Source organism: Peromyscus eremicus, chromosome 14 (genome assembly GCF_949786415.1).
Source record: "Peromyscus eremicus chromosome 14, PerEre_H2_v1, whole genome shotgun sequence".
Classification (NCBI taxonomy): Eukaryota; Metazoa; Chordata; class Mammalia; order Rodentia; family Cricetidae; genus Peromyscus; species Peromyscus eremicus.
This window is the reverse complement of record NC_081430.1, coordinates 56,103,891-56,131,429: the sequence shown is the minus strand read 5'-3', so window position 1 is coordinate 56,131,429 and position 27,539 is coordinate 56,103,891. Positions and strand designations below refer to the sequence as shown.

The window sequence follows — 27,539 nt, the reverse complement described above, 5'->3', positions numbered from 1 at the left end:
GGACTGGACTTACAGACTGTAGGAAGATCCGAATGCCCCGCAATGATGCGGGGCGGGGGAAGGTTCTCCCGTTGCTGTGCGCCTCTGGACCCCAGCTTTATGGTCGGGGTGGAAGACCTCCCCTCGCGTTTCCCAGGGGTTTCCACCTAGCGAACCAAAGATATTCCTCCAATCCCAGGGATTTAGCGGTTGCGTGTGCGAAGGGGCAGGGCTCCGAGAGCCGCTCCAGGAAATGGGCAGGTCCCAGGGCCCCTCGCCCCATCAGGCCAGGGGAAGAGGGGTGAGATCTGTCTGTCCCTGAGATAAGGCTGGCAAGGCTCTACAGTCCTGAGCTAGGAGTGGAAAGACAGCTCCGCTGCGAGTGTAGGCAGGCAACCCAGGAACTGGGGCGGAGGAGATCGGTGGCCCGGAAAGGGACAAAGAGCAGCTCTGCCCGACCCCCCACGTCAGGGTCCTATTGTTCCTCCTCTCTCGGACTGTACCGAACTCTGGTGCTCCCAGGAGGGAGGAAGGGAGCTGCGCCCACCCGGTGGGCATTTGTTTATTAAGAATGAGAAAGGGAGGGTCAGCGACGCGGGCCCGATAGGGGGACGCGCATTTTCGCGCGTCGCCTTTAAGGGAAGCCCTACCCTACCTTTCCCACCGGTCCCCGCCACCCCCCAGCCCTACCTGCATTTTAAAACCGCCTTGTAGTCCTGGGATTGGCCCAGGCCGCGTCCTCCGGGCGCAGAAACTTGAACCGGGGGGGGGGGGGGGGGGGGGAGGGTGCCTGGCCCCACGGTTGGACGAAACCATCTTTGCGGCATCCCCCGCCGCGCCCCGCCCCTCCCGCACACCCCCAGACAGGCCCAATCAGAACGGCGGGGAGGCGGGACCACGGCTCGAACGCGCCTCTGGCAGGGCGCCCGGCGGGCCGGCGCACCGCGTAGGGGAACCTCGGGGGCCGGCCGTGCCTTCGCTTGCCTCCCTCTCGGAGGCGGGGCCCAACTGCGGCGCCCCGCCCCCTCTCCGCCCGGGGTGGGCGGGGCGGCTGGGGCTCCGGGAGCTGGGCCGGGGGCGGGCCTCCGCCTGCTGCGCCCGAGCCCGGAGAGCCCGGGCACCGCGGCCACCGACGCAGCTACCGTCCCGTTCCCGAGCCCTGAGGCGCGCGCGGGGTCCTAGGTGATCCGAGAGGGGGCCGCGGGAGGGAGCGCGAGGCGGTGCGGGGCGGGCCGCACGCGTCCCCGGCCGCCCCCCGCGCGCGCGTGGCCGGGCCCAGAGAAGCCCCGGCGCGGGGAGCGCCGGCCCCGCGCGGGCGAGGGCGATGCCGCGGTGACGGCCCCGCCATGGCGAAGCCCCCGGCGGTGGCGGCGGCGGCTGCAGCGGCGGCGTCGGAGGAGCTGAGCCAGGTGCCGGACGAAGAACTGCTGCGCTGGAGCAAGGAGGAGCTGGCGCGGCGGCTGCGGCGCGCCGAGGGTGAGAAGGTGGGCCTCATGCTGGAGCACGGCGGCCTGATGCGCGACGTGAACCGGCGGCTGCAGCAGCATCTGCTGGAGATCCGCGGCCTCAAGGACGTGAACCAGCGGCTGCAGGACGACAATCAGGAGCTGCGCGAGCTCTGCTGTTTCCTGGACGACGACCGGCAGAAGGGGCGCAAGCTGGCGCGCGAGTGGCAGCGCTTTGGGCGCCACGCGGCCGGCGCTGTGTGGCACGAGGTGGCCCGCTCGCAGCAGAAGCTGCGGGAGCTCGAGGCGCGCCAGGAGGCCCTGCTTCGCGAGAACCTGGAGCTGAAGGAGCTGGTGCTGTTGCTGGACGAGGAGCGCGCGGCGCTGGCGGCGGCGGGGGGCGCTGGCGGCAGCGGCGGCGGCGCGGGCTCCCGCAGCTCCATAGACAGCCAGGCTAGCCTGAGCGGGCCGCTGGCGGGCAGCACGGCGGGCTCTGGGGCCCGCGATGTTGGCGACGGCAGCAGTACGTCCAGTGCGGGCAGCGGCGGCAGCCCGGACCACCACCACCACGTCCCACCCGCGCTGCTGCCCCCCGGGCCGCACAAGGGTCCGGACAGCAAGGCCGGAGTCACGCGCCGGTCCCTGGATGACCTGTCGGCGCCGCCGCACCACCGAAGCATCCCTAACGGCCTGCACGGTAAGCACCGCGCCCGAATCGGAAGCCTAGGGGGTGTTGTGAAATGGTAGTTCCTGAACACCTTACGGGTTCGGGGTGATGGGGGTCGCACCTCCAGACCCCTCTGCGGCTAGCATAGCAAATGGAGCATCCGGCGTGGTGGTGTCCCTGTCCAGCTGATACGGTAGAAAAGTTTCTCATCCACAGTTTTTTTGTGTTAGTGTCTGGCATTCCGGTGTTGTCTAGGGGGTGTCTCCTATCCCACCCTGAAAACACTTGTGGGCAGAGGGAAGTTTTTCTTGGAAGACTACGAAAGGGCCCTGAGTGAATTTCCCCCTCTTATTGGAGCCATAGATGTTCCCCAAATGCAGTCTGCGCCCACTACTGCACTGTAGTTCTGTGCTTCCTTCCAGTCCAGTTTCCTCCCCTGCTTCCTTGCAGCCCTGTCTCCTCCTGGGCTGGGCTGGCCCACTGGCACTGGTGTTGAGACCTTGAGGCAGCTGGACCAGAGAGCCCTGGGCTAAGATGAGAGGCTTCCTGGCTTCCCCTAAATCTTGCGCTACTGGTTGGGACACCGTTCTCGACTTGGTCTCTACAGTATTCCCCAGAGGATATGGTTGGAATGGATTCTGACTTCTCAGTGTGCCTCAGTTTCCTTTCCTCCTTGCTTAGGAGTCAGAGAGGCTGATCCCTACCTCAGCAGGGTGGGTGTGAGGTGGAGAGAGATAATGCCCCTGAAGAGATTTGGAAGCTTGATCGTCTTACAGGAAGTGCCGGGGTCATCTGTGGCTAGAGTGTGGGTGGGAGGTCAGCTCTGCCTGTGCCGAAGGTGTCCCTGCCATAGTCCCTTCGATGGCTCTCTGCCCCGAAGCTTCCCACCTCTCCTGACTGCCGTACTTCCCTGCTTCCCCACAGTGTTCACAAGCCTGGTTCCCAGTGTTGGTGGCACCTGCTTCTGCCTGAACTGTTTGCCTGGTGGCAGAGAATAACCGGCCCTTTCTGTTTTCTTTTCTCTATCCAGACACTATCAAGGCTTAGAACTCTTCCCCAAAATGACAGCTAGAGCTGAGGACCAAGCTTTTTCTTTCATTTCCTGGCCAAGCCCTCTGCAGGCATATTGGGGTGGGGACAGGTAGGAGCTGCAGTCCTGGTGCAGGACTGGGGGAGGAGGCTTCTTCCTTATTTCCTGTCCAGAGTTTGTGACTTCAGGAAAGGATTGAGGCTAGAGGGATACTTTGTTACTGATTAGCAATCTACCGTTGCAACTCAGGTTTCTTTTTGTAACACTGCATCCACAGGTCCTCCCCCTACAGCTACTTAGTCAAGCTCCATCTGCAGAGTTCCAGCATAATTTGTTGGGGATGCGCACCCCTCTTTACAGTGCTTGCATCTCTTTGGCTTCCCATTTCTGGGGGCTCTGGGAGGGTCAGTGTTCTGGGTCTTGATTTCCCCAAGTGCATCATAAAGGGAATCTTTGCAGTTAGGGAAAAATCCAGTGTTGCTGGTTTCCGGCTATGCCTGTCAGTAGCACTTGGCCAGAGTGATTCTCCGCAGGATACTGCCTTGCTTGAGTGTCTCCACCTCTTTGCAGAGGGTCATGTTTTGTGCAAGGAGAGATGTGGCTCTGGCCCAGAGTTCCGGTTGCAGTAGTGAATAATGCAGCAAGCGAAGGACCTGGCCAGGCTGGAGGTTTTCCACCCCGCTGGGCATGGGTAGGGGTTGAAGTGTCCTGCTTCCTACAGACCCCATTCCCCCAACCCCACCCCCAAGTCTCTTTGCAACAAAACTACTGCAGATTTTTGTAGTAGCCACGCTTTGCTTTGGCACAGAAATGAAAACTCAGCGTTGTTGTTACAAATTTCAGTTACACACCGGATTGTTCTTTTTAGTTTTGTCTCTTGAAGTCAGTGGGTGGCCGTGAGATATCCTCCCTTCTAGTGTGTACAGAATTCCAGGAAACGGGGAAAACCGGGCTTCTCTGCACTGGGACCCGAAGCCTCACATTGGCTTTGAAGAGCAGGCCTGAGCTGAGATAAAGAGAGTTCAGGTGGTGGCCAAAGCAGAGTCACACTGGGCTTAGTGCCTGGTCTTGATGTGCGGTCCCAGGAGCCCTGGGCAGCTTGCATTAGCCCTGTTTTACAGCTGTGCAAGAGGAGGCACAGAGAGGACCCCAGCCTTGTCTCACTGGGATCTCTACCAGGGCCATCAGTGTTTGTGCCAAGAAAGACTTGAGGCCCTTGTGGCTGTCATTTTTGCTTTCCTGTTAGTTAGTAACCAGGATGCCTCCTGTTCTTGATTCCTGGCCTGGCTGCGCCTCTTAACTCTCCCATTCGGGGAAGCGTTACTTCCTTATCAGTGACCACAGAGTGGCTCATTGATAACCCAATTATGCACACGGTCTGGACATTGTGACTCCCACATGTATCTCGGGCAACTTGGTTGATTTTGCCTCTTTGTCCTTCTGGAAGGTGGAAGGCCGCCCACAGAGCCCTTTACTCCAGCAAGGTCAGTGAGGTTGGCACCTGCCCACAGTGGTCCCAGCAGTGGTTGGAGGAGTCGCCTGTGGGTGGGAGGCTTGCCAGCACAGTTTGGCTTCTCTTTGGAACTCTGCTTGCCTTTGAGGCTGCTTGTGGGCTTATCCGCATCTGAGCTTTGTGTGTGGTGTGTGGTGTGTGGTGTGTGGTGTGTGACTGCACCTGCTGCTGCTGAGCCAGGGAACTGGGGCCTTGCAGGTCCTCTCTGAGGACCAGTGCTACTGTGCCCACAGCCTGTAGGGTGTCCTGGAAGGCCTCAAGTAGCAGTGGTGGAGGTGGCCTGGTATTGGAGGCAGTCCTGGCTGAGGTGGGCTTGGCCAGCCTCTGAATGCATTATGCAAATAGGTCTCTCGGACAGGCACTGGGCCTGTGCTGGGATGCTTTTGAGAGGCACTGGGTCCTTGCTGGCTAAAGTCAGGTATAGGGTGCCCTTGCTGGCATTCTAATGCAGCCCTGTAGGCTGAGACAATTTAGACATCAGAAATTCAGCCCCCTTTTCTTTCCCCATGTGAGGTGATTTTCAGACAAAAACATTTTTCCTCTGGGGGTGTAGGTCAGAGGTAGAGCATTCACTCAACACAGTATGGGACTCCATTGACAGCAACACACACACACACACACACACACACACACACACACACACACACACGGCAGAAAAGAGAGCCTTTTCAGTCTGTTTTTCTTTTTCCTCCTGCCCCCTCCCATCTTTCTAGCCCCCCCCATCCCTTGCCCTTGGATGTGCCCCTTTCTAGCCCCACCGCCCATCCCTTGCCCTTGGGTGTGCCCTTCTCTCCTCTCCCTGCCCCCACCCCATGCCCTGCTCCCCTGTGGCTAACTCAGAACCTCCAGCAAGCCTGTAAGTAAGTGCCATTTATCTTTTTGGGTTTGGATTAAAATTTTGAGCCACTCAAAATGTGCAGGGTTTGATCTCCCGTTTGTGTTTTTGTTGGTTTTGGGAGGGTGGAGTAGGGGGTGGTCTGGGCCTTTAAAAAAAGACAGAGCAAGCTGGTAGTGAATAGGTCTTTTTTTTTTTTTTTCAGGAGGCCTCAGGGCTCTACTAATAAGGCTGCCTTTCCCAAGCCTGCCAGCCTGGAGCAAAGGTCAGAGGAGATAATGGGCGGGTTAGGCAAGCCTTCCCTTTTCTCCCAGCCTGACTCTGGTGGAGGGGTTTGTGAGATTGTCCACGGACTTGGGTGCTAGGTCCTCAGGGCGCCAGGCATTCACGGGCAGGTGACCCACAAAGAACTTGGTACTTGTTGAGGGCTACCATGTGCTTCCAGGAGGCTTCTTTGGCAAACTGAGGCAAACTTGAACAGGGGTTGGACATTGCTTTGGTTCCCTCATGGCGGCTGGGGTCTGGAGTGAGTCTCAGGTCTTCTGTGTTCGCTGGCCCAGCTCATGTGTGAGCTCCGTGGGGGAGGGCACTTGAAGGGAAAGAGTCAGTTCTTCCCAGGGAGCTTTCTGCTCTCTCTTTGGGAGAGAAGCCTCCTCGGCAGGGACATGTGTCCCTTCACATACCTTCCTCTTACATTCTCACTTTTCTACATCAGTCTGCTTTCCCATCACAGTGGTGGTCATCCTGCCACAACTATGTCCCATGTTAGGTCTCTGAGCTCCTGGGACACAAACTTAGTGGAATATTGGTCCATGACCAGAATATTTTATGAGGAAACCAGCTCCTACACATACCTGTTTTCCTTCCTTCCCTCCCTCCCTCCCTCCCTCCTTTCCTTCCTCCCTCCCTCCCTCCCTCCCTCCCTCCCTCCCTCCCTCCCTTCCTCCTTTCTTTCATTTTCCTAAGACAGAGTTTCTCTAGCTCTGGCTGTCCTGGAACTCACTCTGTAGACCAGGCTGGCCTCAAACTCAAGAGATTCACTTGCCTCTGCCTCCCAAGAGCTGGGATTAAAGGCGTGTGCCTCTGCCCAGGCTCACATACCTGTTTTCTGCGCACACCACCACGCCTGTGGCTGCAGTCATTTATACGGTTCCTCGAAACTCAGGCAAGTTCCTGAACCACTCATCTGCAAAATGGGAAACATGACGGACCTTTGGGAGGAGGGAGGGTGTCTCTGTATGACAGCCTGAATGTACCTTTTCTGAGATGGAACACCCAGTGCCAAGCCTAAGGCCTAGCTGTGCAGCCTGCTGCCTAGGGCTCTGAGCTCCAGGGTCAAGAGAGCCTGAATAAGCTCTGTCCTATCTGGTCGGAGACCTTGGTAACTTACTGACCTTCCCGGTCTCAGTGTCTTCATTTGTAATATCCTGCTCCTATAACTGGGCCTTTAAAGGAGGAGTCTGTGGCTTCTGTTCTCATTTGGATCCCTTTCTCATGCGGGGTATGGGTAGGGAACCCTCTAAACCATGCTTGTGAGTGGAGCCTTTGTGCCCAGTCCTGTCTCAGAGGCAGGGAGCTCTTGTTCAGTTGAACAGAAGAAAAATGGCTTCGTAGTTAAGAAGGAGCAGAATGGCTAAGTTCTGAAGGTGGGACCTGGAGCATCATGGGAAAATAACCTCAGAGGGGCTGAGGTTGGTGCTATGTACCGCTCTGAAATTCCAATGACTCCGAGTTCAGTGCCTGCAAAGGACAATGGTCCGGATGAATCCTGCGGCCTCTAGAGCCAGGAGCCCTCCGTCAGGGGAGGTATGTGATGGCCTGCCTGGGCACTAGTGAAGAGCTTTCCTTTGGGTGGCACTTGAAGATGCCCAAGTCTTGGGTTGTGTCAGGGGTGGGAGGCAACCGGGAGTGGGAGCTGACCTCACAGTTGGCCCTTTAAGCAGGAAGGGAAACATTAGCACAAGTTTAATGAGCATCTATACTCTGAAGTTCTCAGTGCCTCCACAGTGATTCATGTCATCTGGCTTGGGAGTAGCAGTTAAGGAGCGTCCATCTGGTGCATGTCCTGTAGGCTGGGCTAAGGGCAGGAACAAGAAGCTTAGGGCCCGCAGGATGGCCACGACTCCAGCAGTGGCCATAGGAAAGAACCTTTGCTTTAGGTGAACCTAAAGTCTGCTCCAAGCCCTGCCGCCTGTCTGCCTCCTTGGACCTCTGACTTGTAGTGTTGGGTGGTCCTGGGCTCCAGGGACATCACAGACACTTGTGGGAGACGTTTTGTCTACATCCCAACCGGAGCTCTGTCCCCATTACAGAATAGTTAGGACACATGACCAAACTTTTGTTGGGATCAAGGTCTGTGACCTGTGCAGGGACTGCCCTGGGGGTCTCAGGAATACAGGTAGCTAGTTATCATTTTCCTGAGGTTTGGGGACAAGGGGACCTCAGTGGAAGCAACAAGGCTTGGAAACAGGAACAAAATCCTCTCCTAAAGGGATGGGATTTTTTTTTTTTTTAATTTTTAAAAAAGATTTTCAACAGATGTGGTGGTGTAAGACTTTTATCTCAGCAGTCTGGAGGCAGATGCAGGCAGATCTCTGTGGGTTCAGGCCAGCTAGGGCTAGCTACAGAGTGAGACCTTCCCTTAAAAAAGATTTTTATTTTATGTGTGTTTTGGCTGCTTGTGTATAAGTGCACACCACGTGTGTGCAGTGTGCTGGTGTAAGTCAAAAAAGTGTGTAGGATCCCCTGGAACTGAAGTTACAGGTGGTTGTAAGTCACCATGTGGGTGCTAGGAACCTAACCAGAGTCTTCTGCAAGAGCGATGAGTGCTCTTAACCACTAAGCCATCTCTCTAGCTCATTCTTGTGATCTTAAAGTCAGGGATAGCCCCACCGCTTCCTCTAAGCTGTCCCCCAAACTTGTCCCTATTATATTCTCTCTCCCAATAGGTGTATGGTCTGGACAGATGGGGAGCTGTGTCACCCAGGGGTAGGTGCCTGGTTTTTAAAGAGTCCCCACTGGTCTCCAGCTCTCTGGGAAGCAGGGCAGGAAGACCTGGAGTGCTGCCCATTCTTGAGTAGATTCTCTGGAAATGCTGTGTATCCCCATTTCACTAAGGTACTGGCCGCACCCTGGAGGCCGGCAGTGGCAACTCTACTTCCTGGTCTTTCATTCTGGGTCTCAGATGGCCTGTCAGGCTGGCATTACTGTCTTCTCAGCTCATTCCCTTCTCCCTAGCACTGTGGGGGCAGGTCTGGGAGTCCTTCTGTGCCTTGCTGCTGGGGTCCCCCCTCCCCCCCTTGGCCCTCCCTGTCAATCAGTGCTGTCCTAGAGTAGATGGCACTCAGAGTGCTGGCGTCTTGGAGTGGAGGAAATGCCTGGCCAGCGAGAGCCGGAAACCCTGAGCAAGCTGTGTGGAATCCTCTGGCTCTAGGGAGGAAGCTGGGAGGGAAGGGGACCCACCCTTGGGTCTGTCATTCCGGTCTGTCATTCCTGTCTGTCCATTTGGGAGCCTGGGGTCCCGGTCCTCTTGACTCCCAGACTTGGCACTGGGGGTGGGGGTGGGGGTGGGGGTGAGGGGCTGGCTCTCAAACTGTCTTTTGGCTACAAATTGGTGCCTCCTTGTTGCAAAGAACGGATGTTTTACTTGCCCCTTACAACAGCTGGGCCCTTAGGGTCCTCAGTTTGGGACAGCACTGAGGCTCCTGGGGCTGCCTGTGACTACTACACACACACCAGTGCTTTGAGATGATGACGTGACCTGTGCTGATGAGGCCAGGACTCTGTTTAGGTCACACCACTCCTTCTGAGAACCTGATGGAATTTCTGACCTCCGCTATCTGATGGACTCTGCTTAGAGCTTAAGGTGCGGAGTTTAGGGCCACACTGAGCTTCCATTTCGGGGCAGGTTTGTTTGCTGCGGCTGAGGCTGCCCACCTTTGCTCCTGTGCTCCCTCCCCACCGCCTAGAACCCTCCTGAGTAGAGTGCAGCCAGTGGGTACCATCTGGTCTTCTGGAGTACCAAACAGGTGTGCACTCAGTGCCGGAGCCAGGGAAAGCCCGCCCCCCCCCCCCCCCTGTAGAAAGGCTAGGGAGCACCCTCTCATATTCTAAACTGGATGGAGGCCAAACCACTTAGGTCACCTCCCTTTTTTCCCCTGTATTTACTATTCTTGGCACCAAATGGTCTTTATCTTCTTCCAAAAAATGAAACCCGCCAAGGTGGTGGTGTGTGTACAAGCGTGTGTACCTTCTCCGTCTCTTTGCTTGTCTGGGGTTCCTCACCTGCTTCTTCTTTTTTTTTGTTTGTTTGTTTTGTTTTGTTTTGTTTTTTTGAGACAGGGTCTCATTATGTAGCTCTGGCTGGCCTGGAACTCACCATGTAGTCCAGGCCACCTTGAATGTACAGAAATCTGCTTGCGTCTGCTGGGGTTAAAGGCGTGTGCCACCACACCTGGGTGAAAAACAAACAAACAGACAGACAAACAAACAGACAAACAGAACCTCTTGTTTGGGTCCATTCTCAGAGCAGGTACCAGGGCTCTGGTAGTTGCTGCAGCAGCTTCTGGGTCTTGTGGGCAGTGAGAGCCAGAGTCCTTAGAGAAGGCTCTGGAGAAACCTGTGGAAACACGGGGGCCACTGATCTGGCTTCTATCTGTTGATCAGTCAGTGGAGGATGCTGGCCCATGGTGGGGCATCCCAGGTCTTGGGGGTGTGTGTGTGTCACCTGGGGCGGGAGTCAGAGGCCAGTGTCAATTCAAGGTGGAGGTAAGCTGGTTTGTGTAGCCCCCTCACTGACCTGTGCTGTGTGGGTCCCCAAGGACACAGCTCTGATGGGCCCCACTGAGGGCTTGAAAGCAGCCGCAGGAAGCCAGGACCACTTCTCAGGCTGTACATAGGTCAGCCTGCACCTCCCGCCCCCACCAAAGCACCTCCAAGTTATAGCTGGGCACAGATGCTTCCACCCCTCTAACGCTCAGGACAAGCCTGCCCCGAAGGGAGCGGTAATGGCTTTTCGGCTGTATTCAAGGGGACAGATGCAGGCAGGGCCGGTAGCTCGGAGATGGCAGCTATTGAGAAGAGTCGACCCATTTCCAGAAATAGAACCTCTACTGTCAGGGGATTCATCTCTTTGTCTCCCCAAATCTGTCTTCCCGTCAGCTTCCACGTTGTAAGGCAAGAAGGAGGCTCGCTCTTGTCTAGGAATCAGAGGCAACAGCGAGCACCCCGCTCCCCTCCCCGTCACAAGGGCTTGATTGTGCGCGGGCCCTGAATGCACCCGCCTGTCACCATGTGCGGCACCGGTGGCCTCCCTAATGAGCCCGCTCTGGGAGTGGCCCTTTGTGGCAGGTTCCGGCCGCACTGCCTGGGCCAAGGCTCCATTTCCCAGCCGCTTGGCTGCTTAATGCCTCTCCCCGTAGCTGGCGGGACCATGGGCAGCTAGCTCCGCATGCCTATCCCTTTTTGTGTCCCATATTTTCAGCAATGTGCACGCCCCACCTTTGTGCACGTTCGGAAGTAAGGAGGGTCTTACTTTTTCGGCTCCTCTGTCCGAGCTGGCGGAGCAAGCCCCCCTTCCTCTGACTTTAGGTCAGCTCCTCCTGTGGGGACACCCCTCCCCCCCCATTGTCTCCTTTCTTTTGTTCCCTTTGGGTCTCTCCCCAGCTCCTTCTCTGCAAACAGGCTAGTGTTTCCTTGTCCAAAGCAATAAAACAAAACCCGCCCTTCTACTATCCCGCTCTCCTCTCTGGGGTGGGGGGAAGCTCGCCTCATCATAGACTGGAATTTCTGCTGCTCCTTGTAGCGGACCCTGGGAAAGGTGGCTCAGGTTAGTAGCCTCCATTCTTGTAGCATCTGATGCCCCTCTGACAGTTGTCCTCTGGGACGCAGGGTGTGCCAGTTACCCCTTCCCCGACTTCCCGGCAGCAATGGCTTTTTTTTTTTTTTTTTTTTTTTTTTTTCCTCTCTCCAGTCTGAGTTTTTGCCTCTGGTTGTCCATTTTGGGACTGCTAGCCACCATATCCTGGCCACCTGTATCCTGTGGATTTGGGCCCCTGCCTCCGACCTGTGTCCCCATACTGTCCGCCTGGCTTCACTTCAAGGTCTCTCCGTTGTGGCCCTGAGCTGTCTGTCCCTTGCCCCAGGTGGCCTCTTCAATCTAGTGCTGATCACAGTGAGGCGGGGTGCAGCAGTGCGCCTCCGTGCAGGAGCACCCGTGCCTGAGCACCCGTGCCTTTGGAAACTGTTTACATGGCGCTGAAGAAGAGCCTGCCCTGGACAGCTCTGCTGGACAGTGCTGCTGCAGCTCATTCCTCCTGGGTTCGGGGACTCCCATTTGCCCACATAAGTTGGGACATCTGAGCTTAGACCTGGGGCTGCAGCCCATCCCCACCGATCTCAGTGACTTGTCATCCTGGGTCCTGGAGTTCTGGTCTTAAGCCTGCTGCTCACTGTTCAGGTACACCCCAGGCCCTTCTATGACGTCCCTTTCCTCCTACCTCTGCACGCTTTTCACAGAGGCTTAGGTTGGTCCTTGAGGCGGACAGGCACAGGATGTGTGACATGTGGCCCTCATCCATTCTGTGCCTGTGGGAAGCCTTTGTGTCCTGAGCCAGGGTCAGGGCGGGTGCCCTGTGGTAGTGGGTGCCAGGCTTGCCCGTGTGGAGGGCATGGCTGGGGGCCATATGTCTGCACGAAACTCAAGCACTGAGAGGATCCCCTGGCTCCTGGGGTCCCCTCCAGAACTCAGCCAACTGATTCCCGGCTGCCAGCTTTTTATTTTTCAAACGAGGCCAAGAAGGGTGCAGGATCAGGAAACAAAGAAAATGGTTTGTAAACTGAAGGGGTCACGGGGTAGGGGGTGGACACAGGCCAGTGGCATGCTGCCTTCCCCGTTTTCCCTTTTAGAAGAGAGGCCGAAGACCTGCCCTGGACACACTGCCACTGCTTTCACTGCCATTGATTACCCGTGGTGGTCAAGACTGTGACTGGCAAGTGGGCATACCCCTCTTGGGGTTAAATGAGCTTCCAGGGTCCAGCTGTGGGCCATTTCTCTAGCTGTCTCTGGTGATGAGCCCATTAGATGCTACACCTGGGGCTCTGCACCCCCCTCCCCCCGGGCTGAGCCTGCTCTGTGTGCGTGTGCGTGCGTGCGTGCGTGCGTGCGTGTGTTTTTCAGGGTGACATTGATCTGATCTCAGTGATGTAGACTAGAGAGAGACTAGTCATGAGGTCCTACAGCCTGTAGGGGTGAGCAGGACACTGGGGTGTCCCTGGCCCTGTGGGAGTCACAGGAAAGCTCCTTCTTAGCTTTGGTCTTACTTTGTATAAACAGCTGCACTGTTGAAGTGGAGGTGGCCTGATGGGAGCCGGGGCATGGATCCTTGGTGCCCGTGGCGCTGGAGGCCTCTGGTACTCTCTGCTCCCTCACCCCCAGTCTCTTGATTCTCCTTCTCTTCTCCTTGAGGGCGTTGCCCTGCTCAGCTAGCCCCCTCTGCAGAGTTTCCTGGGAATGACCAGCGCTGCAGGCTCTAAGTGTGGGGATTTCTCCTGAGACAGTCTGGGGGAGCCACTCCAGGAATGTGGTTGGAATGCCCTGATCTCTCCTCCAGTATCCCCACCCTGGGAGGTGGTCCCCAAAGCTGACAGCCTCTTTGATCCGCAGACCCCCTCACCCCTTCCCACCTGGTTAGGAGCTTGTCCCATGGGTGCTGGTCTGGTTGTGTGCGTTGTGACCAACTGCAGAGTGAGCCAAGCTCAATGTATGATTCCTGTATGAAAAAACAAAACAAAACAAAACCCCGTGTTTTTTGTGAACAGGAAGAAGCAAGGGTGGGGTTGGGAGAGGGGAAGGGAAGGCCGACCTCCCACTGGTTGCCAATGGTCTTTGGATTCCTGGCACTCCTGTGGCAGTCAGGGATACTGGAATCTTTCTTAACTTTTGGGGTTCCCCTGCTGCTCCTTGTCATCCTTGTCTAGGTCTGTGTGCACTGACCGAATGCTCAGTGGCCCCTGTAGCTTGTCGCTGGGCAACCTCGAGACCCTTTGTTGGGGGAATGGCAGGCTTCAGGGATCCCCCACCTCCAGCTCCACAGAAGACTGTGCCACTCATTCCTTGTCCCAGGGACACAACCAACCAGCTTTCTTCACAGCCCGTGGCTCAGAACAGACGAAGAACCCCAGTTGTTGGGTTAGTGAGCCCAAGGCCCGGACAAAACAGAAAGCAACTCACAGTGAGGAAACCCCACAGGACACAGGGTGGGAAGTGGGAGGAAGAGTGGAGCATCGGGTGTCGTGAGCTGGCTGAGCACCCTGGATGACCCAGCATCCTCGTGTATGCCGTTGACTGACAAACTGTGTGCCCCTCACCATTTCTGTCTTTGGAGGCTACCCTGGTGACATTGTGCCTCTTTCTTGAGGGTGTGTATAGGGGTGTGTGTGTGTGAGAGGGAGAGTGTGTGTGTGTGTATGTGTATGTATGTATGTAGGTGTGTGTGTTTGAGAGTGTGTGTGTAGGTGTGTATGTATGTGTGTAGGGGTGTGTGTGTGTGTGTGTGTGTGTGTGTGTGTGTGTGTGAGGGCTTTAGCTTTAGGCTGTTTTCATGTACATCCTAGCTACCCCGTGAGTTTCTTTCTCATGGTGAGTTTATTTCTACCTTTGTCTCTTCCCAGTTCCCCTTATCTCACTTTACTAATCTGTGGGTTGAGGTGGTCGCATCAGGTCTCTGGTGCCCAGAGACCCTTGAGGAACTTGAGAAAGATCTAGAAGTCCAAGCCTTTCTTGGTTGTGAGCCTCACTTAGGTGGCTGCTCCCAGATTAGCCACATTCCCTGTCCAGACGAACCAGTAGTATCTTTTGTATCCCCACATCCCCGTTCCTGTTGTTTGGGGCTTTATGGACCTACAGTTCACTGTGACTGACTTTCTGGCCTCAGGCTGTCACTTTCCAAGTGCTTAGCCAGTTGGGGGCCTGGTCTGACCCAGATCAGAAGTAGCAGCCGCAGGATCGTTTGCCACTGCACCCACACCAGGCCCCACGGGGTGTTTGATTTCTCCTGCCCTCCCCTCCTTACCTGTATCACCTGCCAGTACCCCACCCTGACCCCAAACAGCCCTGGGAGGCAGGGGGACTAAAGACCGGAGAGACTCACGTGCTTTTTAAGAAAAATTGATTGTTTGTGCACATCAGTGTGTGAGTGTGTGTGTGTGTGTGTGTGTGTGTGTGATGCCTGGACCATGGCACACCTGTGGAGGTTGAGGACAACTTTCAGGAGTGACTTTTCTTCTGCCACCATGGGATTTGAGGATTGAACTCATGCCATCAGGCTTTCCGGGGCAAGTCCCTCTACCTGCTGAGCCATCTTATTGGCCCCTTCATTGAATGTTGACCTCACTCCCGAGCACCTGGCCTCTGGGGACTCGAATGTGTTAATAGGCTCGCTCTCTCTCCTTATATGAACCTGCCCTGGCTGTTGTTTAACTCAGTGAAAAAGGTTCAGGAGTGAGCGTCAGGGCTGGCCTCAGGGCAAAGAGAAAGTCATTTGTGCATCCCGTAGACACCTTTGACTCCAAATGGTGAAATGCACACCAGTCTCCTCTGGGGCTCACAGGACCTGGAGCCAGGTCCCTAAAGCTTCAGCTAGTACTGAACTAACTGTCTATGTACCATCCTGAACAGGGAGATCACGTGGGTGGGTGGGTAATGTATACAGTGTGGATTCCCAGGTGTGATTCGAATCCCAGGAGAGAGCATGGCCGCATGAGATTTCATCACACCGCCCAGAGCCAAGTACAGTTTAAAACTTGCTAATTATTTTGGGGATTTTCCACCTGAAGTCCTTAGGCACCGGTCAACTGTGGATGATTAGAACCGGGGAAAGTAATACCGAGGATAAGCGGGACGCTCGTACCCAGGGGCCACATGCGTTTTTGGCCTCCCCATGAAGGAGGAAGGCTGTCTTGTCCTGTCTGTCCTCCTGTGTTCAGCACAGGCACTCTTCATTTGCCCTTCAGGGGCTGCAGATTGGCAGCCAGCAGAGTACAAATGGCAGGTCTTGCCTTGGGAAGGTGGATGCGGGTGTGCAGCCTTGCAGGCCGAGCAGCTGGCAGGGCCTGGTAGGGGGCTCGGTGGGCGCTGTTATCCAAGTAGCAGCCATGTCTGAGACTGCTGAGTGTGAGGGGCTCTAGGCTAGAGTGGCCGCCGCCTGCCACACTGTCCTACTTTGTGTATTTGGATGAGCCTGTGGGAGAGCTGGAAGCAGACCCTCAGTCATTCTGGGGAAACTGGAATAGACAGAGAGATCCTCAAGCCCTGTGGGCCTCTGTTAGCCTCTGACTTTGTTCTGAGAAGCATGGCTGCCTGGAGGTGTCTGTCCAGGCCTCTGGAGTCTGTGGGCTTCTCCACCCCAAAGCCTTTCCTCTGGAACCTCGAAGGCGGTGTTTCACAAGCAGACTGGGGATCTGTTAGGGGTCAGGCAGCGTGGCCGTGTGGAGCTGTCGCCCATGGAGCGGACTCACTTTTTCCCCTTAAGATTCATTTTTATTATTTTTATATATGTGTATGTGTCTGTGAATGAATACCAAGTGTGTGTAGAAGTCTGTGGAAGTCAGAAGAGGTCGTAGGATCCCTTGAAGCTGGAGTTAGAGGGAGTTGTCAGCCACTTGACAGCTCCACACGGGTGCTGGGAACCTAGTTCAGGTCCTCTGGAAGAGCAGTCTTTACTCTTTTTTTTTGAGACAGGGTTTCTCTGTGTAGTTTTGGTGCCTGTCCTGGATCTCACTCTGTAGACCAGGCTGGCCTCGAACTCACAGAGATCCGCCTGGCTCTGCCTCCCGAGTGCTGGGATTAAAGGTGTGCGCCACCGCCGCCCGGCCTCCGTCTTTGCGCTTGACTGCTGAGTCGTCTCTCCATCCTCTGAAGGGGACTCTTTTTTTTTTTCTTTTCTCTCTATTGTTTGTCTGTTTGTTCTTTTTTGAGACAGGGTCTCATTATGTAGCTCCAGCTGTCCTGGAACTCACTATGTAGACCAGGCAGGCCGGCCTCGAACTCACAGATAGATCCTCCTGCCTAAAGGCGTGTGCCACCACTCCTGAGTTGAAGTGGGCTCTTGACTTAAGAGATTTCCGAGGGTCTAGGCCATGGAGTACATGTGTGCAGATCCTTGATTTTTTTTTTCCTTTTAGGAACTAATAAGGTAATTTACAAGCAAGACCTCCGTCCGAGGTGTTGGAGGAGTCATTGTTAACCTTTGGTGCAGAAGCAGGCTCTGTGGGCTGTAGCAGGTGCTTTTCAACTTGCAAAGGATGGGGGGCCTGGGCCTTTAAGGGGGAAGGCTGCTGGGACCTGGAGAAGTGTCACCCAGGGAGTCCTGCCTGGAACCCGGGCTGTCCTGAGGCAGAGCTGTGTAAGGTAAGACACCCCCAGTACCCACTGCTTCCCCGAATCAATTTTACCCATGTAGAGGCCTGGGAGACATGCAGCCCATAGCAGGCCAGGTGGGGAGGTGGTGGGGAAGGGGGGGAGTGGATGTCGGTTCTTGCTCTGCCTATTTTTCTCGTGTTGGCATCACCCCCACACACACCATACCCTTGTCCATAAGAACAGGCAGAGCCGCTGGTTTAACAAGGTAGGGACCCTCTGCAGGCTCGAGGCTACCTATACCTTCTAAAGGTCTAGCTTCCCTTAGTCACAGGGTCTTGAGGGCAGGAGCATGGGTGGGGGAAAGAGCAGCCGGTGGCAGCCTGACCAACCTGCCCTCCTCAGTGCTAGCTGCTCCTCTCAGCATAGCCTCAGTGGCACAGACGGCAGAGGCCATGTGTGCTGTGTGCGAGGGCCTTCTTTCCAAACGTGTGCAGTTGTCGGTCAAGAGCTCTGGGAGGAGGGGCCCTCACCTGCCTTGGTCTTGCGAATGTTCTCACAAGGGGCCGTGTCTTTCATCTCACTCTCCATGCTACTCTCCCGTATGCCGTGGTGAGTTCCCAGGTGTGGGTCTTCATCATGTGTCCCCATTCCATGTGCCTCAGTGTCCCTGCTATGTGAGAGGGCTTTAGTGGTTCAATACCCTGACTTTCAAAATTCTGGGTCAAGCTTGCTCCAGCGGCCGTACCACCTGCTATGAAGGCCATTAATGGCAGATGGGACCTCTGTGCCTCGGGTGCTTGCTGTGGTCTGGTTCTCTAGTCCCTAAGCTGCATCTCACTTGGCTGTGTGTGGGAGACAGATGGAGGGCTGTCTCCATTGCAGGAAGAGCAGGGCACAGTTCTCTGTTGGAGCCCTGGAGCAGTCAGGGACCTGGTCTATTCAAGTAGGCTGCGGACTCACCCCGATTCTGTTGCAAGGCACCCCTTCTTTGAAGTTCATTTGTGGGACCCCCCGACATTGCCCGCAGACCAGTCTGTTCCCTTCCCGGGCTTCAAAATCACATGGGTCAGCATTGACACATGGTGTGGGTGTCATTCAAGGTGGGGAAAAGTGAGCTGGGAACAATATTCTGTCCAACTGCTGCTCACGATCCCGGTGAACCTTATGTCCTGAGCGTCTCCACCTCTCCACCTCCCTTCAGGCTGTGGTCCAGGAGAGAAGGGGCCCCAGGTCTGTGACTCAGTCGTCTTCCTGCTGTGCTTGCCAGAGTGCTGGCTTGGTTTTTGTCATGCTGACTTGCTGGGCAGGTCCCGGGTGAGAGGTGACTTGGCTGATACCCTGAGGCTGCCACCAAGGTCGAAAGGGCCCTTGCACCCGAGCTGTGGTTGTGTGTCCACCGGTGTGACCCCAGACAAGTCACACAAAGCCACGCGCCTCAGTTTCCACCTCTGCACATTGTTCTGTTGTTGGGCTGATGAGGGCCACGAACAAGGTGTGTGCATAGTGACACCAGCCTTTTCAAAGCTGAGAAACTTGGTGATTGTCCCTTCCCCAAGCCCACCCGTTCTGCTTCTGTGCACAGTTAAGCTCCTTTCCCACAGCCCCGACTTAGCTTGTTCTTAAACGACAGCTGTCTGTCGTCTGTCTCGGCACGCTAGAGCAATAACCGTTTTCTGCGCTAGTCCCCGGACAGCCTCTGTGCTACCGTGGTGTGGTTGTGGTGTCCCGGTGACGGTCCGTAAGCCTGGGTCTCCACTTACCCCAGGAAAGCCCGCTCTTGAATTGGATGCATAAGGTAGCCGTTCTTTTTGGAGGTTGGTCCTCATCTCCCTTGTGAGCTGTGGGCAGTTGTGTGGACTTGGCAGGTGAGATATTAGCAGAAAACTCAGGAGTTTCTTGACACCAAAACCCATATAGCCGATTTCTCCTGGTAGGCCATATGCCCCAGATGTTGGCTCTGCCTTTGTTTGGATCCGATGATGAGCACATGCCTTGCTTATCCAATAGTTGCTTCAGGGTTACCGGAATCTCCGCTGGTGTGATGGGCCACAGTCTGGGTTGTGGACTGGCAAGTGTCATGCCTCCATGTTCATCTGGGCTCTGTGTGAAGTGGTGCACGCAGGATGGTGTGGTCTGATGACCAGGTGCTCAGGGCGTTCTGCTGGACAAGCCTCCCAGGTTGGGAGGACCAGTTGCTGTCTCACCTGGTCCTATGAGGACTCAGGCTCTCGACTATCCCCCTCCACACCTGTGATTTATCGCCTACGGGGTCACCTGCCCCTTTGTACTCCATGGTGTTCAGTAGAAGAGCTTGGAAGATACGAAAATGTTTATAAATGGAAATTAGAAATTATTGATAATCCTTCCCATCCTCAAAAGTGCCATCATGTGATTCCCCCCCCTCCCCCCCTCCCCCCCATCTAACCAGTGGCAACATCTCTTGTAAGCATAGTGTATTATCCAAGCCAGAATTATGGACCCTAGCACAGTGCAGAGAACCCGACCTTAGACCTGCCCTCCATGTTGTATGAGATTTTATCATATGTAATAGATTTGTTATATGAATCATTTTACTTTAATTAATTTTGGATGTGTGTGCTGCATGTTTGTATGTCTGTGTGTGTGTGTGTGTGTGTGCGCAGAGGCCAGGGGAGGATGTAGGTGTCCTGCTCTGTCACTCTGCACTTTAATTCCCTTGTGACAGAGTTTCCCACGGAACCTGGAGCAAGGCTGATGGTCCTCAAGCCCCAGCTGTCTCCCAGCCTCCCCCGGTGCTGGGGTTCCAGGTGCCCTCAGTCACTCCCGGCTTCTTTTGTGGGTTCTAGAGATTTGAACTCATTTCCTCAAGCTTGTGCGGCAAGCATTCTTAGCCATTGAGCTGTCTCTCTAGCCTCCATTATGTGTATTTCTTAAAAATAAGCTTTATTTCTCAGAGCAGTTTTCAGACCCATAGAAAGACCGAGAGGGTAGTGTCCCAAGTGTTCCCAGCAGCCCTCCCCCCAGTTTCTGTTATTACTAGCTTTCGCATCAGAGTGGTCCGTTCGCTTCAGGGAACGAGTCAACACTGATCAGTTCGTATCAGCTGGGGTCCCTGCTCTGGTCAGATTTCCTCAGTTTTTACTTCATGTTTGTTTTTTTTTTTTTTCCTGTTGGAGCTTATCCAAGACACACACTTAAGTGTACAGATTTTGCTGCATGGGCTGCTTAGGGTTTTTACCCCCATTTGTTCTCACGTGAGCGTGTCAGGGTGACTGTTTTGGAGTTTTTTGTTTGTTTGTTTGGTTTTTTGAGACAGGGTTTCTCTGTGTAGCCCTGGCTGTCCTGGAACTCATTCTGTAGACTAGGTTGGCTTCAAACTCACAGAGATCCACCTGCCTCTGCCTCCTGAGTGCTGGGTGAGTGCCTTTAGTAGGTGAGTGCCACCACTGCCTGGCTAGGATAGCTGTTTTTACACACCATGCTGAGTGGCCTTCTTCTTGTCCTATCGTGTGGATGGATCATGTCCTGGGCACCTTGGGGGTGATCAGAAGGGAAGCGGCACCTAGGATGTAGTGATAAACACCTGGACTTCTTAAGTCACAGGTAGTCAACTTGATAGTGCCACACCAGCCTCCCCAGATGTCCACTAGTCATTGGCTGTGCTTACTTGAGCTGCCTAAACTGGAGAGAATGTAAGGTTCCCATCTGAAGTGGCCTGACCCAGGTGGACAGAGCAGCAGGCCATTTCTCTTTCTCTGTCTGTCTCTGTCTCTCTGTCTCTATCTCTGTCTCTCTGTCTCTCTGTGTGTGTGTCTGTGCCTGTGCCGTAATCTGGATCTAGGTCCACCACTTCTGTGAGCCTCAGTGTTCCCCTGGAGAAGTTGTGTACCCTCAGATGTCCTCGGGCTTGTTAGGAGAAGCCAGCAAGGATGTTCAGGATAGCGAAGGGGTTGTGACCATTTGTGAATCTTCATTGATTGATAGTGATGAAGAAAGCCAGATGAAGACGGAACACCCTTTTGGCTGAATTTTTTGGTGCCTGCTGAGTGTGCTCTTTACTACTTAGCTGCAGCCCAGCCTCCAAGTCACCTTGCCTTACCAGCTCCGTCGCTCGGGTCAAAGACTGGCACGTTTAAAATAGCTGCTCCTATCTGGGGCTGTTTCCAGAGGGTCCCGGCTCCCCTCCCCCACCCTCCCCGCCATGGCCTTTCCATGAGCCACAGGTCCTAGTGACAGGATGCTTCTCTGTGAGCCCATTGAGAAATCCTGCCTGGAAATCCTCCTTTGGCCCTGGCGCAGGCGGGTGAGAGAATCGGAGACAATGGGAAACATGGGAACAAAAGACACCATTGTTCAGGCTGCCTAGGCTGGGGTCAGCGGATGCCTAGCCAGGACAGTCAGACCCATGCCTAGGCCATGGATTTCTGCTTCCCAGGGCTTGGCCATGAGCCCTATGGGGGAGGGGAAGGAGGGAGCACAGCTGACCCAGATCCAAGGCTCCGCTCTGTCCCCCGTGTCCCCCTTCCCCCATCCTCTCTTCAGCGTTTATATTCAGGAGCTGCATCCACGCAGGAGGAAGGTACGGACATCAAGGTCCTTGCCAGTGTGCAGTTGGTGATCTGCCCCTGGGCTGCAGGGTGACTGAGCTCTACTACCATGCTTTGCCCAGGGTTTTTACCCTCCCCTCCCCTCTCCTCAAGCCAGATAGCTCATGGTGAGTCCATGCCAGCTTGGTCCCCTGTGACCTTGGGGCACTGGGTGTGGTCCCCTGTGACCTTGGGGCACTGGGTGTGACTGCATCCCTATTTCAAGGCTGGCAGCGGGTTTTCACCCTCCCACTCTACCCTCTATTGTGGGTCACTGTTTTTCTGGGGTGGCTACCTGCAGCCCTCATTTCACGCTTCCAGAGTGTTCTTCCTGAAACAGCGGCCCACTCTGCCCCCGACCCTTCCAGGGTCCCTCAGCATCAAGTTCAGAGACCCAGGAGCAAATCTGGAGCCATCTTCCATCCCCTCTAACTCCTTTCCCGTTCTCCCTCCCTCTACAGAGGCTTCTCTGGCCCCATGCCAGCACAACTAAGTACCATCTAGCCATGTTCCCTTTTTCCCACCTTCCCATCTCTCTACCTCTGGTTCTCTTTCCTCCATAGAGATTATCACTTCATTTTATTTCTTTTCTTTTGGTTTTTCGAGACAGGGTTTCTCTGTGTAGTTTTGGTGCCTGTCCTGGAACTCGCGCTATAGACCAGGCTGGCCTTGAACTCACAGAGATCCACCTGCCTCTGCCTCCCAAGTACTGAGCACCACATGTTCAACTTATTTGATTTTAAGCTTTGGCCAACATGCTCGCCTCTTGTCACTTTTCCAGCCACCCCTCCTCCCCCCAGGGTCCCCAAAGTCCTGCTCTCTCTCAGTGCCCGTCACAGACCTCTTTTTGCTGTGCTGTGTTTTTATAAGCCCCTGTCTTGAGCTTCTAGGGTGGCAGTGTAGCCTGTAATTGGTCTGTCACCCTGTCCTCAGGGGGGACTGAGAGTGGCTGGGCTCCTGAGCTTTGGTGCTGAATCCAAGCTATTCCTGCTCTCCTTGCTCCTGGGTCCCTGAGACAGGCTGAGCACTTCCTGTTCCAGGGCTGTGACCACTTTGCTGACTGAGTTCCTGGAAGTTCTCTGCTCTCCAGCAGGAATGTGCAACTGAAACTAAGGGAGCAACCAAGCCCTGCCTAAATGACTCTGTGTGTGTGTGTGTGTGTGTGTGTGTGTGTGTGTGTGTGTGTCTGTCTGTCTGTCTGTCTGTCTGTCTTGGCGTAGGAACTCCAGGCTCGGGTGAGTCCAAGGCTAGGGTCACTATATATTCTTCCCTTCTGAATCTCCAGTGTGGAGGGACTGGGTCAGATGGACCGTGGGTGTGGCCGGGGGAAGTGGTGGTGGTGGTGTCTAGCCTCAGAGCAGCCCAGGTCATTAGCCTAACTGGTCTGTGCACCTCTGTTTCCTCCTTCCTGAGAGAAACAAGGTATGAGCAGGCAGGAGCAGGTATGTGGGATCTCTCTCCAGCCACTCTGGACTCAGCTGTGGGGGTCTCCAGACCTGTGAAGACCCAGCAGCATGTGCTGGACAACTGGCCGGGCCATCCCATGCCTTCCTAGGCAGCCTGTTCCCCTGGCCTGCCTGCAGCAGGCCTCAAATGAAGTCTTCCCTTCCAACCCAGCCTTTCTCTCTGGGTTGCTTGTCTAGGTGTGTTGAGGCTGGGTTCTGAGAGGGGAAAGGGGTGGGATTGCCCTGGAAGCTGGGTGGGTGCTCTGGGCTTAGGGCTGAGCCGAGACTTGGGATTCCCTTTGCCCTGTTCCTGCCCCAGTTTCTAACTGTGGGGTCGGGGCTAGTGTACTTGCTGCAGATGTAGACCCGGCGAGTATACACATTGCCTCAGCAGGTCCCTTTGGCTAGGGACCTGGGGCTTCTCTTGGCTCAGTACAAGGCAGAAACAGGAGTGAAGAGTATGGCCGTGGGCTGCCGGGAGACTGCGGGGCTTGATTGTGAGGAGAGGCAAGGTGTGTGTGTGTGTGTGTGTGTGTGTGTGTGTGTGTGTGTGTGTGTTGTAGTTCTGACACCTACACAGCACAGCGCTGCCTGTAACTGCCTGGTTGCTGTGTGGATTAGAGTCTTGATAGCCACACAGTTCACACCTCCACCCACCTTGATCTCTGTGTGAGTGTGCACAGAAATCCCTTGAGCTGCATATCTTTAGCTCCACCTGCCTCTGTTGCTGTGTGAGTATATATGAAGTCTATTCACATTTGTGCCTTCACCTGCCCTGATCATAGTGTGTGTGTGTGTGTGTGTGTGTGTGTGTGTGTGTGCGTGCGTGTGTGTGCGCGCGCGCGCGCGCCTCTCTCTTTGTCATGTGCAGTGGCTAAATCATTCCTCCCCATGGCTTCTATTTTTTGTTGTTGACCTTTTGATAAACGCTTGTGACTGCTGGGTTATTGGCATGGTGGGGAGTTTACCTCGTGTAATTGGGAGAGAAGACAACTCTATTTCCCTCAAGATGAATGACTTCTTTAAGCATTTCCCAGGGTTAGCATTTACCAATGGGCTAGGAGGTGTGTCCGGGCCACAGGCTTGATGTAGCAGGTGCTACAGTGTGACCCCGTGGGTGCTTATTAGCTCCTTAAGTGAGTTCTCCCATCAACCCTTAGCCCCTCTGAGTATGTGGAGGAGGTGCTTTCTGGCCAGGTGCCCCAACAGTGCATCCCGCAAGGGTCCATGCTTAGAACCCACAGACCTTCTCCATTACTTATGAAACTCTTGTTGTAGATGAAGAAACTGAGGCATGGGGCCCTGAGGGAACAGCCCTACCTAAGCCCAGGGGTGCCTCCCTCTGGTAGACAGTCCCCTGAGACTCCCGAGTGTACATCCTTAAGCACTCATTCCTTGGGCTGAGGTTCTTCCTTGTCCTTGGTGCCCAGCCATGTGGAGTGGTGGAGAGGCTGACGCCTTCCCCATGGTAGTGTCCACAGCATGGTATGCCTGTTGAATCTGCTTCGCCAGTAGAGGAGGAAGTGTAGTTTTGGGGATGCCCCAGGGAGACCCAGTTTGCCCCTGAGCCTCAGGTTCCTCATCTGACCCTCCCTCAGAGCTGTGTGCCAGAGGCTGTGGTCAGTGCTTCAGTGGTGGTGGTGGGTTGTCTGAGGAGAAGGGCGTACACTCAAGACCAAAGGACAGCAGAACCGGGCCTTGGCTCAGCTCTGGCCTTCAAGTCCTCTAGCCCGCTGCAGGGCCAGTCAGGGAGGGAAGAATGTGTGTTGGGGACCAGTCTCCGGGACACCGATGCTCAGTGGTGTCTACTGTAAACTCTCCGTAGTGAGGCTGCTGGACCAGACAGGCGGGCCACGGGTGTGGCTTATGGGAAGTTCATGGATGACAGGTCAGTGTGTCACTGCTGATGTGGTTCTGGGACAGCTCGGTTCTTAACGTCACAGGAAGCCGTGAGCCGGGTGGCCTGCTTCCTTTTGTAGTCCTCTCTGTGGGACTAAGGTTACTCTGTGGGGACAGAGGGAGATGTGAAGTCAGTGTGGATCACTGTTGCAGATGTAGGGTCGGGAATGGGTGCAGCTCATCCCTTCTCCTCAGGGTCTTTGGGCGCAGCTTGAGCTCTGAAAAGGAGAGGGGACACTTCCTGTAGGTACCTGCTTTGGCCTGGGAGGCGACTCAGAACCCTGCTGTCTCCTCCCCAGCCAGCATTCCTGAAGAAGACCATTTATGAGGTCGGTCTGTTGGTGCCTCTTCCGTGGGAGGAGATGTAAACAAATGCCTACCCTCTCTTTATAGTGCTCCAACAACAAACCAAAGTACATTCTACCAAAGACCAGCTTGGGAACCTATGAGTTTATTGGGCTAATTTACAGAGTGTGAATGAGGTCTACGCTGTGAGTTCCAGGCCAGCCAGAGTTACATGGTGAGACTCTATCTTAAACAAACAAAAAGTAATAATATATATATATATATATATATATATATATATATATATATATATATATATATATATTTTACTGAAACAAAGACGGATGGCACCTGAGGAATGGTGTACACACACACACACACACACACACACTCTCACACTCACTCGTACGTATATGTGCACATGCATACACAATGCAAAGTGCCAACCCTAGAGGAAATGGTTCAGACATTTGTGGACAGAACACTGCTCATCACTAAACCAGCCGCAGTGAGGCAGGTGCTCCTTTGCCACACCTGCCACAGGACCTTTGAATTCTTCCCCTGCCGGGCAAGCCTTTGTACATGGGGCCCTACAGCTAGCTGCTAGTGACCCTGGGCCTTGAGGTCACACCCCTCCAGGTTTCTCCACCTTGCCCTGAGTTCCTGGGCAACCGTTGGCTGTCAGAGGCCGAATAAGACAAACGGGAGCCTGTTGCAGAATGCTGTCCTCTGAGTCTAGCTTCGGAACAGCTGTGACAACTTGCAAGGATGGGCTGACTGGGTGTTGATGCTCCCTCATAAAAGTGGGGGGTGAGAGGCATCACTGGACCCTCATATGAGATTCCGGCTGCTCCTTCCCGCACTTCCAGCCATATGTATGTAATTCTGCCCTAACTGCACATGGCTGCATTGTCTCAGGAGCTTCTAGAGCATATAGACTGTGGAAGAGCAGCTGAAGGGGAGGCCTCATCTACACAGCTGTGGACAAGTCGTTACCCATGCTGGGGTGAGACATCCCAGTGCTGCAGGTGCTTTGGGGTCACTCATGTGCACCTGTGAGTGACCCCAAATGTAGGTGCCCTTGGAGGCCAAAGCATTGGTCCCCTTAAAGCTGGACTTAAAAGCAGTTGTTGGCTGCCCAGTGTAGTTTCTGGGAATTGAACTCAGGTTCTCTGCAAGAGCAATATGGGTTCTCACCCACCGAGCCATAAATATCTCCAGTCTCCCACCTTGGTTTTTGGGAGAGGATGTCTTTCTCTCATAGGCCTGGAGCTTGCTAGGGTAACTAGGCTGGCTCCCCATGTGGGGGTTACAAATGTGCCACCAGGCTAGCTTTCCATGTGGGTTCTGGGGATCGAACTTAGATCCTCAGGCTTGCAAGGCCAAGGACTTTACAGACTGAGCCACCTCACCAGCTCCTTGGCAGTTTATGTACGTTTTGTGGAGCCTGGAGCTTGAGGTCTCTCTGTCACCCTTGGAAGCATGTTATAGGAGAGGCAAAGGCTCACTAGATAGAGTCTGGGTGTTGGTGACAGCCGAGTCCTGAATGTCACACAGAGGCTGCTGGCCCTGCAGGGAGAGTTTGTGCTGCAGGTGACTGAGAGGCACGGGTCCTGTGCTCAGGAGTCCTGGTGCCTCTTCAAGTCTCTGGTGGTCTCCACGCGCCCCTATGGCATTCCCTGCTGACTGAAGACACCCGCTACTGCTGAGGGTTGGGAAGTGCTCCAGCCCTGTGGAAAGCAGGGGAAGGAATGAGCAGGATCCCAGAGTGGAACTGGTTAAGCAGGAGACTACAGCCCTGGTGTCCCCAAAAGAGGCTGGAAAGGCCACCTTCGCTCTCCAGGAAGTATTGCCTTCCCATGCTGGCATCTGTGAGACAATGATGACACCCTGGAGAGTCGCTGCTTCTCAGGGTCCCTGTTTGTAAAAATGAGGATGACTATGAGACAGATGGTCGGCATCCTTCCGAATGAACACCTTTCCAGGCACATCCCTGGGATGAGAACCTCGGCTAGTCCCATTTTGTAGATGTGGAAATTTCAGTTTGCCCTTGACGGGGCAGGTGGCAGCTCAGTTTCATGATTGCAGAGGCAATATGGGTGCAGCAGAAGCAGGAGGCCAGGGCAGGGCACAGGCACTGAGGTCTTAGCATCGTCCTCCTGCGTGTACCTGACGCCCTTCTGTCACTGAGGATGTCTAGTCACGAGTTCCACACTGCTTCCAGCTGTCCTACCCCAGGATGACATAGTGGAGAATTCTATGAAGGGGACCTGGACGCTGTCCCCAGCACTGCCCCTTGTTGAAGCTGGGCTGTTGTGCTCGGAGAGTCTCAGGGTCACACTGCAGGTTGCAGTCAGCATTGATGTTTCCAGAAATCTAAGCGCGTGACAGGGTCATCCAGTGGTGTAGTGGTTCCAAGAGCTTTCCAAAGGTTCCCTGCAAATGAAAACTGTGCTCGGGGCATGCTGGATGGCAGCGGGGCTGGCTGGAGACTCCGTGGCCGCAGGAGAAATCAGC

The 27,539-nt window shown here is 54.9% G+C and overlaps 1 protein-coding gene across 1 annotated transcript in view; it reads left to right on the top strand.

Moving 5' to 3' along the window:
- The first annotated feature begins 1,321 nt into the window (after positions 1 to 1,321).
- Positions 1,322 to 27,539, top strand: part of Ccdc85c (coiled-coil domain containing 85C) — a 72,012-nt gene continuing 45,794 nt past the window's right edge. The window contains exon 1 of the mRNA XM_059279307.1: positions 1,322 to 2,121. Coding sequence (XP_059135290.1) covers positions 1,326 to 2,121 — 796 coding nt within the window. The 5' untranslated portion in view covers positions 1,322 to 1,325. The remainder of the gene's footprint in view (positions 2,122 to 27,539) is intronic.